This window comes from Trachinotus anak, unplaced genomic scaffold (genome assembly GCF_046630095.1).
Source record: "Trachinotus anak isolate AG129_WGS33_773 ecotype Australia unplaced genomic scaffold, CSIRO_AGI_Tana_v1 ptg000052l, whole genome shotgun sequence".
In the NCBI taxonomy this organism is placed as follows: Eukaryota; Metazoa; Chordata; class Actinopteri; order Carangiformes; family Carangidae; genus Trachinotus; species Trachinotus anak.
In genome coordinates, this window is record NW_027273903.1 from 1 (window position 1) to 11,589 (window position 11,589).

The 11,589-nt window shown below is 47.0% G+C and overlaps 2 protein-coding genes across 3 annotated transcripts; one reads left to right on the forward strand and one right to left on the reverse strand.

Annotated features, from left to right (window-relative positions):
* Positions 1-511: 511 nt before the first annotated feature.
* aifm2 (AIF family member 2) lies at positions 512-5,310 on the forward strand. Of its 2 annotated transcripts, XM_071473424.1 has the most exons (10): positions 512-687; positions 779-955; positions 1,512-1,627; positions 2,380-2,499; positions 2,600-2,692; positions 2,976-3,084; positions 3,179-3,331; positions 4,033-4,233; positions 4,309-4,473; positions 4,813-5,310. In XM_071473424.1, the coding sequence occupies exons 1-9, from the start codon at positions 678-680 to the stop codon at positions 4,458-4,460; spliced, it is 1,131 nt and encodes a 376-aa protein (XP_071329525.1). In that variant the 5' UTR covers positions 512-677; the 3' UTR covers positions 4,461-4,473; positions 4,813-5,310. The 2 variants fall into 2 exon arrangements, with proteins under 2 accessions (XP_071329525.1, XP_071329524.1); XM_071473423.1 differs by having other exon boundaries at positions 4,309-5,310.
* Positions 5,258-11,168, reverse strand: LOC139615449 (very long chain fatty acid elongase 6-like). Its single transcript, XM_071473425.1, has 4 exons — positions 10,984-11,168; positions 8,818-8,949; positions 7,516-7,667; positions 5,258-6,671 (listed from the first exon to the last, which is right to left on the reverse strand). The coding sequence occupies exons 1-4, from the start codon at positions 11,079-11,081 to the stop codon at positions 6,238-6,240; spliced, it is 816 nt and encodes a 271-aa protein (XP_071329526.1). The 5' UTR covers positions 11,082-11,168; the 3' UTR covers positions 5,258-6,237.
* Between the last annotated feature and the right edge of the window lie 421 nt (positions 11,169-11,589).

The following is an 11,589-nucleotide window of genomic DNA, read 5'->3' on the forward strand; positions in this document are numbered from 1 at the left end:
CCCTCTCTCTCTCTCTCTCTGTCTCTCTCTCTCTCTGTCTCTCTCTCTCTCTCTCTCTGTCTCTCTGTCTCTCTGCCTCTCTCTGCCTCTCTCTCTCTCTCTCTCCCCACCTGGGCTCAGTCCTCCCAGCTCAGTGTTGATGGTTTTACAGTTCAGACCATGAACAGAGAGAAATCGTGAGTCTGTCTGTTGTGAGTCTCATCTTGTTTTTCAGTGGTGAGTTTGTGTCTCCTGGGTTCCTGGAATTTAAAGCTCTGCTTTTTGAAGACATGTACATTATTATTATTATTAATTATTATTATTATTATTATTAGTGATGAATCAGCATGGAAGTGATAGTCTACAGTTTGTACTCGTGAATCTTTAACCAAATCGAGTGTATTTTTACCAAAGATTCCAATATTTCCCACCGCACTGGAAGGTAGCCGCAGAGCCCGCCCCGCCCCCTTCCCTCCGATGGGAGGAGCTAAGCAGTGATTGGCGGAGAGCTGGCGTGATCACAGGGAAGCAGCAGAGCGGACTCGAGAGGAGATCCACGGGTCCGTCAGGTGAGTTCACGGCCTGTCAGAGATCTGAGAGAGCAGCAGCTCGTCAGATCATCAGCTGCAGGGACAAGCTTCAGGTCTGAGACTCTGTCTCAACGTCTGAGCAAAGACACTGTCCCACAGAGACAGGGCATGTCAACAGGTAAACACAGGCTGACAGGTGAAGAGTCAAGACTCCAGAAAAACCATCAACACGTGGTTTTAAATGTGTGTGTGTGTGTGTGTGCGCGCAGAGATGGGGGGTCAGGTGTCGTCAGTGGAGGGGGTCCATGTGGTGGTGGTGGGCGGCGGGTTCGGGGGCGTCGCGGCCGCCCAGCAGCTGCGGGCTGCGGCTCTGAGCTTCACTCTGATCGACCTGAGGGACGCGTTTCACCACAACGTGGCCGCGCTGCGAGCGGCGGTGCAGCCCGGTAACGGCCACGCGTCTCCCGCAGCTTCATCCTCATCGTTTCACGTTTTGTGTTTGTTTTAATGTTGGTTTGTTTTTTTGTTTTACTGTTCTCATAATTTCATCTTTTATTTATTTTTAATTTTTTTGTTTTATCTTTTCCATGAGAATTTTTTATGTCTATGAGGATTTTACTTTTTTAATTTTGTGTTTATTTAAATTGTTTTTTATTTCTCTAGTTTATTTTTGGGAGATTTTTTCATTTTTAATTCTAGCTTTAGTAATAAGTGTAGTTGATTTAAAAATATATTTATATAGATAAATATGACTTTGTTTCATACATACATACATTTTGATACAAAAATATATTTTTTAAATGTTTTTATTGTTCAGAAGTTTAAATTGTTTTAAATTTTTGTTTGGTTTTATATTTTTTAAACTTCAGATGTTTTTCTGTTTGTTACAGAAATATTTTCAGTGCTGTTAGTTGTAGTGTGCTCTCCAGTAATAACAGCCCTGGAGGAGTTAACAGCACTGTGTACAGTGTGTATGACCTCTGACCTTTGTCCTGTCTGCAGGCTTCGCTCAGAGGACATTCATCCCCTACGCTGAGACGTTCGGAGACAGTTTTGTTCAGGGTCGAGTGGAGCGAGTGGACACCGACAGACAGACGGTCGTCCTGCAGGGAGGGAGGGTGAGGACGGAGAGAGGGGAGACATACTGTGTGTGTGTGTGTCTGTGTGTGTGTGTGTGTGTGTACACTTGTACTTGCTACATAGTAAGGACCAAAAAAAGTATTTTACTAACAGAGTGAGGACATTTTGGGAAAGTGAGGACATTTTGGCCGGTCCTCACTTTTTGAGACACCTTCAAATCACATGTTGAGGGTTAAGACTTGGTTTTAGAGTTATGGTTAGAATTAGGTTTAGGTTAAGGTTAGGGTCAGGGTTAGGGTTAGGCTCTCAGGTGTGATGGTTAAGGTTAGGGTAAGGGGCTAGGGAATGCATTATGTCAACGAGTGTCCTCACAAAGATGGAAGTACAAGTATGTGTGTGCGTGTGTGTGCGTGTGTGTGCGTGTGTGTGCGTGTGTGTGTGTGTGTGTGTGTGTCTGTCTGTGTGAGTGTGTGTGAGTGTGTGTCTGTGTGTGTGTGTGTGTGTGTGTCTGTGTCTGTGTGTGTGTGTGTGTGTGTGTGTGTGTGTCTGTCTGTGTGAGTGTGTGTGAGTGTGTGTCTGTCTGTGTGTGTGTGTGTGTGTGTCTGTGTCTGTGTCTGTGTGTGTGTGTGTGTGTGTGTGTGTAGCTAACAGTACTGTACTGTGTAGTCTCATGACCATCTCTCATGTGTTTTTAAGACTCTGTCACTGGGTTGAGTCACCACAGAGAAAATCAGCCACTGTTACTTGTTGCTGTCAGGAATAATCAGCTGTTTGTTCCTCTGTGCTACAGGAAATCCAGTACTCCCACCTCATCCTGTGTACTGGGACCGATGGGCCGTTCCCCGGGAAGTTCAACACTGTGGCGTCCTATCAGACCGCCGTCCAGACGTATGAGGACTTCATCAAACAGGTTCAAACAGGACAGATACTGGGGTCTGCAGAGAGCCAGTTCATTACTGTCCATGTATTCAGCTGTGTGTGTGTGTGTGTGTGTGTGTGTGTGTGTGTAGGTCCAGGCTGCAGACTCAGTGTTGGTGGTGGGAGGAGGGTCGACCGGTGTGGAGATGGCTGCTGAGATCAAGACAGAGTATCCAGACAAGAAGGTGACAAGAACTGACCTCTGATCAGATCTGAATGTCACTCTGACTTGTGACCTCTGACCTCTGTTGGTGATGAGGAGGCTGAAGTCTATTCCAGTGTTTCCCCAGCGTCCTCTTCAACACGTCTGAGTGGCTGTGACGATGCTTTGTGAGACAGGTTTAATGTTTGAGAGAGCTGAGCTGAAGAAGCTGGACTAAGACAGGAGCAGCAGTTGAGAGGAGAAGAGGATTATTTCACCTCCTCAGTGGTTTCATCCTCTGCTTTAAACTTTCCTCTCGTGTTCAGGTGGTTCTGATTCACTCCAGAATCGGGCTGGCCGACCCCGAGCTGCTGCCCGCCGTCCGACAGCAGGCCAAAGAGGTTCTGCTGGAGAAGGGAGTGGAGCTGCTGCTGGGTATGGACCCCTTTTTACACCCGCAGACGGGCAATCGGTTCGGTTCAGACCGGGTCCCGTCGGCGAGTTCTGAACCTGCCGCCGTGTGTTTCAGGACAGAAAGTGACAAAGCTGTCAGAGCTGCAGCTGAACGTCACCCAGAAGAACATGATGGTGTCCACAGACAGAGGAGACACCCTGACCACAGACCTGGTCGTCTGCTGCACCGGACTCAAGGTCAACTCTGCAGCCTACGCATCCAGCTTCTGTGAGCACACACACACACACACAGACACACACACCCAGAGACACACACTCAGACACACTCACTCAGACACACACACACACACACACTTGTACTTCTATCTTTGTGAGGACACTCATTGACATAATGCATTCCCTAGCCCCTTACCCTAACCTTAACCATCACACCTGAGAGCCTAACCCTGACCCTGACCTTGACCTTAACCTAAACCTAATTCTAACCATAACTCTAAAACCAAGTCTTAACCCTCAACATGTGATTTGAAGGTGTCTCAAAAAGTGAGGACCGGCCAAAATGTCCTCACTTTCCCAAAATGTCCTCACTCTGTTAGTAAAATACTTTTTTTGGTCCTTACTATGTAGCAAGTACACACACACACACACACACACACACAGACACACACAGACACACACAGAGACAGACAGACTCACAGACCTGATCATTGGCTGTGTGTCCTGTCAATCACAGGGGTGTCCCCGCCCCCATCAGACATCCATATTTACATGTTATTGTTTCACTCAACAATCAAATAGAAGCTGATTGTTACAAAACACAATTAATTAAATGAATTCAAAAACACTAATTCTCAGAGACGGTCTGAGTCTTGGAGCTGAGTGAGTGGGTCAGACAGGTGAAGGTGACATCAGTAAAAACGTTGGAGGTCAAAGGTCAAAGCTGACCCCTGTGTGGTGTTTCTCTGACAGCCGGCAGCCTGACCCACAGCGGAGCTCTGCGGGTCAATCAGCACCTGCAGGTCCACGGTTTCTCCAACGTCTTCGCTGTGGGTGACTGCGCCGATGTCAAAGAGCCCAAGATGGCGTACCACGCTGGACTGCACGCCGCCGTGGCTGTTACCAACATCACCAACAGTCTGAGCGGGAAGGAGCTGACATCCTATCAGACAGGTACACACACACCTGTCTCTGTTCTTAGTTACATGATGGAGTTGCTGGTTCACTGATGCTGCTGCTGGTTGCTAGGTAACATCACCATGTTGCTGGCGATGGGCCGAGACGACGGCGTCGGTCAGTTTAACGGGTTGAAGTTGCCTCGTTGTGTGGTTGCCCTGGGGAAGAGTCGAGATCTGCTGCTGTGGAAGAGCTGGAGGGAGATGAAGCAGACACAGCCCTGACACACACACACACACACACACACACACACACACACACACACCCACCTCTGATCCCTAAAACCAGGTCTGAACCCTCAGACTGGTCCTCACAAAGACAGAAGACTCAGTGCTGAATGGAGGAGGAGGCTGTGCTGACTGAAGGACCAGTTCACATGGACCAGAGAAAGTCCCAGGCCCTGACCACACAGACCGACTCCTCCTTAACAGAACAATGTTTAAAAACCAGTTTGCTGCACAAAGTTGCTGAGCATCTAGACACAGTCCACATCCTGAACCTGAACCCCAGAGACCGGGTCTGAACACACCTGTCTCTGCGTTCATGTCCAGGTCTACTGAACTGGGTCTGAGCCAGACTGGATCTCCAGTGTTTAACCTGAAGATAAAAGTTTGGTAGAATTTTCAAACCGATCAGATGAAACACAGATTAATAAAAATGTGAATGTTCAGTTTAACCTGTAACGTGAGCTTTTTTTTTGAAGTTTCACTGATGTAACTTTGTGGTTTTACTTCACGAACAAAAAGTTTCATGTGTAATAAACCTGATGTTTTTACAGGTTGAACACAGAACATTAAAATCTGTTCATACAAACTTTATGAATCACCAGCTGAAAAATACTGAACATTTCTGTTGTTTCCACTTTTGTTCTGTGGCTTTATTCAGAGCTTTAAACTCTGACATTTACCTCTGGACCTAAAGAAGCCTCGTTACATTCTTTATCATTTTAAGTGTCTGTGCCAATCAAACCTCAGTTATCTGGTTATTTTAGTGAAGTTTCAGCTTGAAAGACTCAAACACATCAGGTTTAAAAACAGAATCTTTATTCAATAAATAAAATATTTGAAACCTGAAGATCTGAAGTGTTTTCATCCAGAAACTCGTTCATACAGAAAATCCTCCTGTCGTCATCATTTCTGACGTTGCTGCAGTTTTCTTCAAACTCAGACAGAAGTTTCCACAATCAGTCTCAAAATAAGACGACCTGAAATATTCACCCAGTGATTTAAATAAACTGATGTAAGACAGGAACATGAACAGTCATCGTGTTCAGAGACTTCCAGCAGCCAATCAGACGCCATCATATGTCAAATAAATACTAATAAATCAATAAATAAACGAATAAAAAACACATTTGTTTCTGAAAATATGAAAAGAAAAACGAGTCAGTGGAGGGAAACAAGAGGTCCAGGTCTAGACCTAATCCTGGTCGGATTAAAACCTCCTGAGCTCTGACATGAATCAGTTTCTGCTGCAGCATCACCTCCACCTGCCTGGCTCCTCACTGGGAGGAGGTGAAACCAGTCAAACCAGTGTGAGGAGGCTGGGAGGGGCTGGTTTCATCAGCCTGCTGGAATGTGCTGGGGGTGTGTGTGTGTGTGTGTGTGTGTGTTTCCGGAAAAGAACCTTCCAGACTGTTGGAGTGACGTGGACGGGTGGAGACAAACACTGAACTCTAACCTGCTTCAAACGTCCAGACGCAAGACCTGAGCCCTGAACTGGTTTAACTGGATCTCACCTGACCCTGACCCTGACCCTGACCCCAGTTCACTTCAGGGTAAAAACATTTTGAAGATGGACTGAACGTCTTGAGCCAAAAAAAAACAAAAAACAAACTATTAAAAACTGGTCTCTGGTCTAAATCTGTTAAACACAGACTGGATCTGGATCTGAGTTTGTTTTCCTCTGGTGTGAAACATTTTATAGTCTTGTTGGCAGCTTCAGACCAGCTCTGACCCTGCAGTCCAGTCCAGTCCAGTCCAGTCCTCCTCCTGATGCGGTCTACTCCGTCTTGCTGGTCTTGCCCTCAGCACCGTGGCGTCGCAGGTAGGTCTGGTAGAAGAAGTTGGAGAAGAGCAGCAGGTAGCTCAGGTACATGAGCGCGGCCCACGTGATGTTGTCGATGCGGGAGGGGCAGTCCCCCTGCTGCATCCAGCTGTACACGAGCCCGCTCACCGTCAGGCCCATCACCATCTGAGCGATCTGAGCGCTGGTGATGAGCACGGCGAAGGGCCGGGGCACGCGCAGGCCGGCGGCACGCACCGCGTAGTAGCTGTACATGAGCGCGTGGACGCCGTAATTCATGGTCATGAACCAGCCGCCGCCGGCCACCATGTCTTTGTAGGAGTACCAGGAGTAGAGCAGCACCGTGATGTGATGGTACCAGTGCAGGAAGAGCAGCTTCTGTTTCCTGAGCACGATGAAGGCCGTGTCACCTGGAGACAGAGGGAGGAGTCAACAACCAGAAGTTCATCATCAGCTGATTTCAACTGTTAATAAGTTGAGTTTATCAAAACAAACAAACAAACAAACAAACAGCACTGACGTCAGGTCTGTTGATGAAGTCAGTTTTTGCTGACGTCAGAAACGTGAATTCAGTTTATAGTGAAAGCTGCTGTTGTCTCACTGCACTGAGGTTCCTAATATTCTGACCTCTTCAGCCACACCGAGTATAAAGTTCAACACAGTCAGACTGAAACAACTTTCACTGATTTACATTCGACTCTACAAGTGTACCTAATAAAGTGGACAACAATGGACTTTCTGGATTAAATCACCAGTTTCTGATTTATCAGATATTTTATTTGATCAATAGTAAAATGATCATCAGTTCTGATAATTGATATTAATTCTTTCTGTAAAACTTAACTTTAACTTCAGAGGTAAAATCTAAGTTTCATCAGCTTCATGAAAATAAAAAGGATTCATCAGTTATAATTAAAAACTGATCACAACTGTAATAACTGACTGAAGAAGACTAACTGTACCAGGACCATGATCAGAGTCTGGACCAGGACCAGGATCAGAGTCTGGACCAGGACCATGATCAGAGTCTGTATCAGGACCAGGATCAGAGTCTGGACCAGGACCAGGATCAGAGTCTGGACCAGGACCATGATCAGAGTCTGTATCAGGACCATGATCAGAGTCTGGACCAGGACCAGGATCAGAGTCTGGACCAGGACCATGATCAGAGTCTGTATCAGGACCAGGATCAGAGTCTGTACCAGGACCAGGATCAGAGTCTGGACCAGGACCAGAGAGAGTGTGTGAACTGACCGAGCTCCGGAGCTTTGCTCAGGACGAAGGCGTAGGCCCAGAACTTGCTGACGGGGCCACTGTAGAAGCTCTGGTCACAGATGGAGCGTCTGAAGCCGCTGCTGCTCAGGATGTGGAGCATGTAGGAGCCGGTCCGGGCCGCACCCACGATGCTGGACCAACAGAACCCAGGAGAAACCATCAGAGCACAGAACCAAACCGGTGACAGTGGATCCAGGCATCTAAACCTGGATCTAATAAAGGTGGAACTGATCCCCACGAGTCTCGTTCCAGCGCCAGAGTCTCTGCTGTGACGACTTCCCTCATGTAGAGAATCAACATCAACATCTGTCCTCAACATCTGTCCTTCACCAGGACCAGGACTAACCGAGATTCTGATTTTCAACATTTTTTAACATTTCATAGAAACAAATGATAAAATCAGTTCCATCAGAGAAACACTGAGCAGATTCATGAAGTTGTCGTCTCTAAATCAACCTGACAGTTTAGTTTTCTTTTACGGACTTTATTCCTGACTGATTTCGGTTGTCCCTCTGCCCCACCAGCTGAACCTCAGACAGGTGAGCTGTCACCTGCTGGTTTGTGAGGATGTTGTGTTTGTGCAGCAGCTTCATGTTTCAGATCCTGTTGACCCTGTATTGTTCTCAGAGGTGACACCGACACTCAAAACAAACACACCCCGTCACCACCTGGGCTGCTGCAGTGAACCAAACACACCTGAGCTGTAACTACATTCACGTGCCTGATGGACAGCTGGTTACCATAGAGACCGTGTGTTATTAGTACATCGGTCATGGAAACCTACTGAAGAACTCTTATTCAACTCAGATTATTAATGCAGCACATCGTTGGTTACCATGGAGACAGAGGCGGTTAAAGTTTGTGTTTGTTGAGAGAGGAGGAGGTAACTTTGTCTCCATGGAAACGACTTCATTTGAGACTGAAGAAGGATCTATGCTACAGTCTTATGTTGGCTGAACAACACAACACAAACAGCAGTGTAACAGCATCACATCTACACATCTACACATTTATCAACGACACCTGAAGAGGAATCGTCAATGCAGCTGACCTCTGACCTCTGGGTCCCGTCTGTAAAACCCAGGTTCAAATCTCCGAGGTCAGTGCAGGTGGGTCATTAATGTGAACTGTGTCCTCATTAGTGTCACTGAGGTCACTCGGATCGTTCAGGTGTCTGCTGCTTCATTTCACTAACACGTCTTCATTCTTCTGTGAGCTCGAGGAAAAGTTCAGCTGAACAACCTGATGACGAACAATCGAACTGACACAGGTGAGTGTTACCTGAAGAGAGCGAGGCTCAGCGACCAGAGGACGAGCGGCCGCCGCAGGTTCATTTTGGGTCGAGGCTTCATGTAGAGCTGACCTCCAAACACCAGGGCGGCGTACAGAGCGCTGAACACAAACGACTTACTCCTGCAACACACACACACACACACACACGCTTAATAACCTGAGAGATAAACACACCCACATGAACGAGTTGTGTGTAGCTGTGTGTAGCTGTGTGTGTAGCTGTGTGTGTTGTGTGTGTAGCTGTGTGTGTTGTGTGTAGCTGTGTGTAGCTGTGTGTGTAGCTGTGTGTAGCTGTGTGTGGAGTTGTGTGTAGCTGTGTGTGTAGCTGTGTGTAGCTGTGTGTGGAGTTGTGTGTAGCTGTGTGTAGCTGTGTTGTGTGTGTGTTGTGTGTAGCTGTGTGTAGCTGTGTGTTGTGTGTGTGTTGTGTGTAGCTGTTTGTAGCTGTGTGTTGTGTGTGTTGTGTGTGTAGCTGTGTGTGTGTAGTTGTGTGTGTAGCTGTGTGTGTGTTGTGTGTAGCTGTGTGTAGCTGTGTGTAGCTGTGTGTTGTGTGTGTAGCTGTGTGTGTGTAGTTGTGTGTGTGTTGTGTGTGTAGCTGTGTGTGTATGTAGCTGTGTGTGTATGTAGCTGTGTGTGTTGTGTAGCTGTGTGTGTATGTAGCTGTGTGTGTATGTAGCTGTGTGTGTATGTAGCTGTGTGTGTTGTGTAGCTGTGTGTGTATGTAGCTGTGTGTGTATGTAGCTGTGTGTGTATGTAGCTGTGTGTGTTGTGTAGCTGTGTGTGTATGTAGCTGTGTTGTGTGTGTGTTGTGTACATCAGCTGTGCTTCAGGCCACTGTCCTACAGTGGGTTCATCAGGTCATGTGATGAGACGCTTCCTGGCGGTCGAGGTAAACACAGTTTACTCTGAACGGATTAAACCAGTTCGTGTGGTTTTTATTCACACAAACTGAGACACAATCAACAAATCAATCAACATATTTGCAATAAAGAGAATAAAAAACAACAGTACTTTATGATATTTTAGGTAAAATATACATGAACGTGCAGATATCAGCTGTTTTCATGTCATTTGTGTGTTTGATGGATTTTGATTGGCTGTGGCTCAGGTTGTAATCACAAACACGCTTAACAGTCACTCTGTTGCTCAGCAACAACAAACAGGAAACTACATGTTTCTGTTGAACAGGTATAACCGCCTGTGACGTCACTAAACACCTGAGGCCTGACTACCTGGTTCAGGATCAGCTGTTCCTCTGCTCCTGCTTTGTTGTGACCGGATCTATCAGTAATATCACGACTATCGCTGCTACAGTCCGTGACGTGTTTTTATCGTGATACGTACAAAGACTTCACGGCCACAGGTCGGTGTCGGTGTGAACTCACGAGGAACATTAACGGGATGTTTCCGTCACAGTTCAGCAGCAGGTTTATCCATATTTTAATGTTTCATCATGTGAGCGGGTGTGGGAGGGGCTGAGTGGAAACCTGGAATGACCGGATGTAAAGTAAATGCCACAGATACACCTGTGTGACATCACTCTGCGGTGACTCACCTGTGATACCTGTCGTGTCTCCGCAGATTGTGTAAGGCTCTGGCAGACCCTCACATTCCTCTGAGCTCGTTGTAATCCCAGGAACACGTAACGCGAGTGTGTTATGCGTTTTCCCCGAATGTGTGCTGCTCTGAGCGCCTCGCCAAATCCCCTTCAGAAATCATTACTTTTAAGGTTTATAGCCAATCTTCACATTACGCATACTTCAGACGCGAACGATCAATATTTTTTCTATATAAATAATATTACCTCGTCTGTTCGGCCAAAACAAAACTCAAAATAAAAAAAATCTTCATTCCATCAAACCGCGCAGATAATTGAAGTGCTGGCCACTGAGTCCGCTGCTCTGGCGGTTCGCAGCGGGGCGGTTCGGTATCGAGCTGACCGGGGACGGTGCACGTATGTTCCAGCGGGTCGTGGTCGATGTACTGGGTATGTGCCGGAACAAAGCCGGGAGCCCAAACATAGAAACTATCTTCATATATATTTTAAACAGTGGCAACTTTTCCCGGAAAGAGGTTAATTCAAAAATACCAACGTGTTTCAGTGGGGTTCAGGGAACAGTCCCACTGAACCCGAGTTAGCAAGGATCGCTCGCTCACCAGTTGGCCTGCATCCACTCGATGGCTCCTCTCTCGTCGAAGCGCCGCTCGAAGCCGTACTCCGCCAGCGGCGGCTCCGTCTCGTTCCCCTGCGACATGCTCGGTACCAGCGGCCGGTGATCGGTGTGAGGAGGCGGCTCTGTCCGGTCCGCGGCTGCGGGCTGCGGCTGCGGGCTGCTGCCTCACCGCCTCCCGTCCTCATTAAAGCCTGTCACCGGGGGGGCGGGGCTTGAGGACACGCCCCATTTCATTCATAGTTTTACTCCGTGATTTTTTTTTCCTGAAGACTGGAAAATGAATAAATATAAAATAACTGAGCAGACTGGGTCACCAGGGAAAACAGATATTCATGTTAATACGTTTTAGGGCTTGACGGTGTTTAAAGGTTAAATAAAAAAAAAAAGAGTAAATATCTTTAAGAAACACAAACCTCTCAGCTTTATCCTTCAGGCCAGTGAGAAGCCAGTGTAAAACTACAGAGGTTTACACCTGACAGGTACACAGTCTCTCTAGTGCTTCACATACTGATCAAACGACTGAAGCCTGAAGGTGAAGCTCAGCTTCTCGTCCTCTGTGTGATTACATGATAATAATGCGTAAACTGTT